At 35.6% G+C, this 3,577-nt stretch overlaps 1 protein-coding gene across 2 annotated transcripts in view; it reads left to right on the forward strand.

Moving 5' to 3' along the window:
• LOC106870113 (zinc finger protein 226) overlaps positions 1 to 2,215 on the forward strand; it is an 8,407-nt gene extending 6,192 nt beyond the window's left edge. Inside the window, exon 2 of one of the 2 annotated variants that reach the window (XM_014916102.2) lies at positions 1,370 to 2,210. In XM_014916102.2, the coding sequence (XP_014771588.1) occupies positions 1,378 to 2,010 (633 nt within the window). In that variant the 5' untranslated portion in view covers positions 1,370 to 1,377 and the 3' untranslated portion in view covers positions 2,011 to 2,210. Of the gene's footprint in view, positions 1 to 1,369 lie in introns of both variants that reach the window. The other variant, XM_052972983.1, reaches the window with a different exon arrangement.
• The last annotated feature ends 1,362 nt before the right edge of the window (positions 2,216 to 3,577 follow it).

A 3,577-nucleotide genomic window follows, 5' to 3' on the forward strand; every position in this document is an offset into this window, starting at 1 on the left:
GGAAAACCATTAGAAATCGTAGGCTGCCCATCATTTCCGATGGTAGCTGGACCTCATCTTTTCCCTTTGTATTAAAAAGTTTAGTTTTTGTTTAGTTTACTTTTAAGGGCGTTCAGTTCCAGGGTTCCTTTCCATGCCTGGAGTTTGTTCTCAAAACCTTCTGCAGTGATCTGGCATTTCATTCTGGACAGGAATCCTTCGCCGTCTGAGGAACAGCGGCCATTATCACACACATGCATATCTGTAATGGTTGTTATTTTGAATTTGTGAAGATGTCCTGATTTGATTTTCTTTGTTGCTGAAATAGTTTTTAAATTGACCAAAATATAAACAACCATTGCCTCACAACTGGTTACAAGTTGTTAGTTTAGGGCAGTGGTTTTCAACCTGGGTCCATATAAGATTTTCTGGGGTTCACACAAGCAAAATAGTAAACTAGGTCCCACAATAATATTGTATGGGTCCATGAAATAGTTTTGTTTCAGATGTATTTAATGCAAGAGACTGCAGTTTCTTTCTCAAGTCCAACGTACGATAGTGAATGCATGAAAAACAAAATAAGAATATTGAAAGACGTATCTATGAAATGAGTTTTTAAACATCAGATAGGTTAGGGGGGGGGCCCATCATCAGAATAGGGTGGTAAAGTAAGAGGTCCATAAATTATAAAATGGTTAGGAATCACTGGTTTACGTTTGGTTTTTAACCGATAACTTTACTTTATAGAAAGTGCAGAGGTTCAACATTTTGCAGACCTATCTTTAATCTCTGTCATCAATCTCTAATGATAATTGTTATAAATGTTGGCCGGTCGATTGATTTCTCAAGTTATGCTCTTTACTCTGCAAAAAGGGAGAGAGAGAGTAAAAGAGAGACGGAGAGAGTTAAGAGCTGTAAAGGTCTCCTTTAATTTTCTCTAAAATAAGCATTTTTAATGGAATTGTTCACAGATAAGTTTGGAATAAATTTGGGATTAGGTTTTTAAAATTTAGAAAAATCTTAATATCTATTACGAATATACAAATGAGAAATTTGTTTTAATTTTATTTTATTTTAAGGTAATGAATATTTTTTTCTTTTGGAAAAAATTAACTTTCATTCCATCATTTTGTATAAACACCAAGAAATTTTTATTGATGTTAAAATCTGATTATTGCATGTATACCAAATTTCTCGATGGCAAAAGCATACTTCCAAAGTTACCTGTCATATGATGGTTAATCCTTAACCAATAATCAATTATTTCAATCGCAAAAAATATTAATTTCTTTACCAATATTTCATGTTTCATACAAAGTATGCCATTTACATTCAATAAACTCAAACGACCAGTCTAATTAAAAGAAAAATATTTTGAACTAATTTTCAGACATATCTATGGATAATGGTGAACCAACCCGTGAAGATGAAGGTGTCTTAGTCATTTCTTCTGAATCGACCCCAATCCCAGAACCAGAGACAAGAATCCTCCAAAATAGCTATAAATCTGGTATTGTGCGCCGCCAAGCTCGCCTAAGTACGAAGCTGTTTCATTGTGATACCTGTGGGAAAGATTTCTCCAGGAAGGAATATCTGCAAATGCATCAGAAAAGTCATTTGCCTGAAAATCCGTTTACGTGCAAAATATGTGGCAAAGAATTCGACAGGAATTTTCCTTTGAAGAAACACCAACAGACTCATGAAACTGCCAAGAAACGGAGAGAGAAATATAAAGAGAACAGATTTAAATGTGAAATCTGTGATGAGAAATTCACTGACCATTCCAGTTTGATGGTTCATTATTCCAGTAAACATTCAAATGGCAACGATGACGTCAAAGGAAAAAAGGACTCAATAGCGGAGTTCTCCTGCCATATCTGTGGCAAGTTCTACAAGAAAGAGATTTCTCTTAAACGTCACATACCTATCCACAAAAAGAAGCCATTTCATTGTGATTTATGCAAGAGAAACTTTGTGTTAGATAAACAGCTGCAAGAACACCAAGCCAAACATGGAATTAACAAAGATTAATTATAATAATGATAAATCAAAGTTGTTGTTTACTCATCTCACTCTTGATTAAAGCAGATTTATGACTAAATACATTTGACTTGTGTTTATTTCTTCTATAAGTGCAGGCTTGGCTGTGTGGTTAAGAAGTTGCTTCCCAGTTGTGCGGTCTCCGGTTCAGTTCCATTGTGTGGCACCCTGGGCAAGTGTCTTCTATGTAGGCCTGGGCTAATCAAAGCCTTGCAAGTAGATTAGCAAGTTGGTGGAAACTGAAAGAAACCCATCATGTGTGTGTGTGTGTGGGTGTTTGTGTGATGGTTGCACATCAGCATCCCCCATCATTCAAACGATGTTGTTTCTAGTCTTCTTAGATCTTGGTCATTATTTAACCATGGCCATGCTGGTGCACCATCTTCAAAGTAATCATGCAATGTCTTGTAGCTTTTGACCTTTTGATGATGTGGGTCTTTAGTTCTTGGTTGACATTGTAGGGTAGGTGTGAGAGGCAAGATCTGGCCTTTCTGAACATAAATCAGGTAAAATATTTTGGACAGATATGGCTAAAGTGGAATGGCTTTGGTCAGGGATTGAAACCACATTGTGTTGCAAACATACCAGATGGTTATCTCTTGTTTCTTACTGTTTCGTTACTAAATAGTGCATCATAGCAAGATGTATGGGTAGGATGCTGAATTCCTGACCAGAAGATCAGGAGTTCAAACTTTACTCCACCCCAGCTGTTGTAGTGAACCAACGAGGGAGTAAATATGTGGTCACCTGGTTTGTTAGAAATAGCAGCTAAATCTTCAACACTCGTGCTGTAACTCTTTAGAAAAACAGGGCTACATCAAAGGAATAACCACAGCTGGAAGGCTTTTGATCATAGGTCTGCTGCCTCAAGGTTGGCTTGTGGTTAAACAACAACAAATATGACAGTGACTCTCTGCCTCTATGCAAGGCACATAACTCTGCATGACACACTCTGCTAAAATATTAAAACAATAGGAAAAGTGTTATCATCTGACTCCTGTCTCTAACTCAGGGGTCAGCAAGACTCCATACATCATTGACCCCTTCGTGGAATCATTGATAACTTATCGACCCCCACCATGTCTGGTGCTCTAACAATTCAGCCAATGTCCATCGCCTTGTCTGTCTGTGTGTCCTGCTAGATTCTTTCTAGAAGATCCCAGGAATGGGAAGAAACAAAACAGAAAAGAGATACAATGACAACAACAACAATAAACACACAACAAAAAAACAGAAAAGTAAAATACAACACAGTTATTCCTGTGTTTCACTTTAATTAACCCCCCCCTCTCTTTTTTGTTGATGATAGTTGTTTTTTTTTCTTTTGTCTTTAATTAATTGTCTTTAGTTTGTCGTTAGAAACAAATCTCCACATTTTACAGTTTAAAACATTGTTGGGGGGAAAAAAAAAGCATTTCATTTTTAGATAATAATAACAATAATAATAATAATAATTGTTATTTCATTTTCTGTTTTAAATCAAATTTTTTTATAGAGATGAGGTGTTTATTATTATTATTATTATTATTATTATCATTATTATTATTTTTTTTTTTTT

The sequence above is a fragment of the Octopus bimaculoides genome, chromosome 14, assembly GCF_001194135.2.
Source record: "Octopus bimaculoides isolate UCB-OBI-ISO-001 chromosome 14, ASM119413v2, whole genome shotgun sequence".
NCBI lineage: Eukaryota > Metazoa > Mollusca > Cephalopoda > Octopoda > Octopodidae > Octopus > Octopus bimaculoides.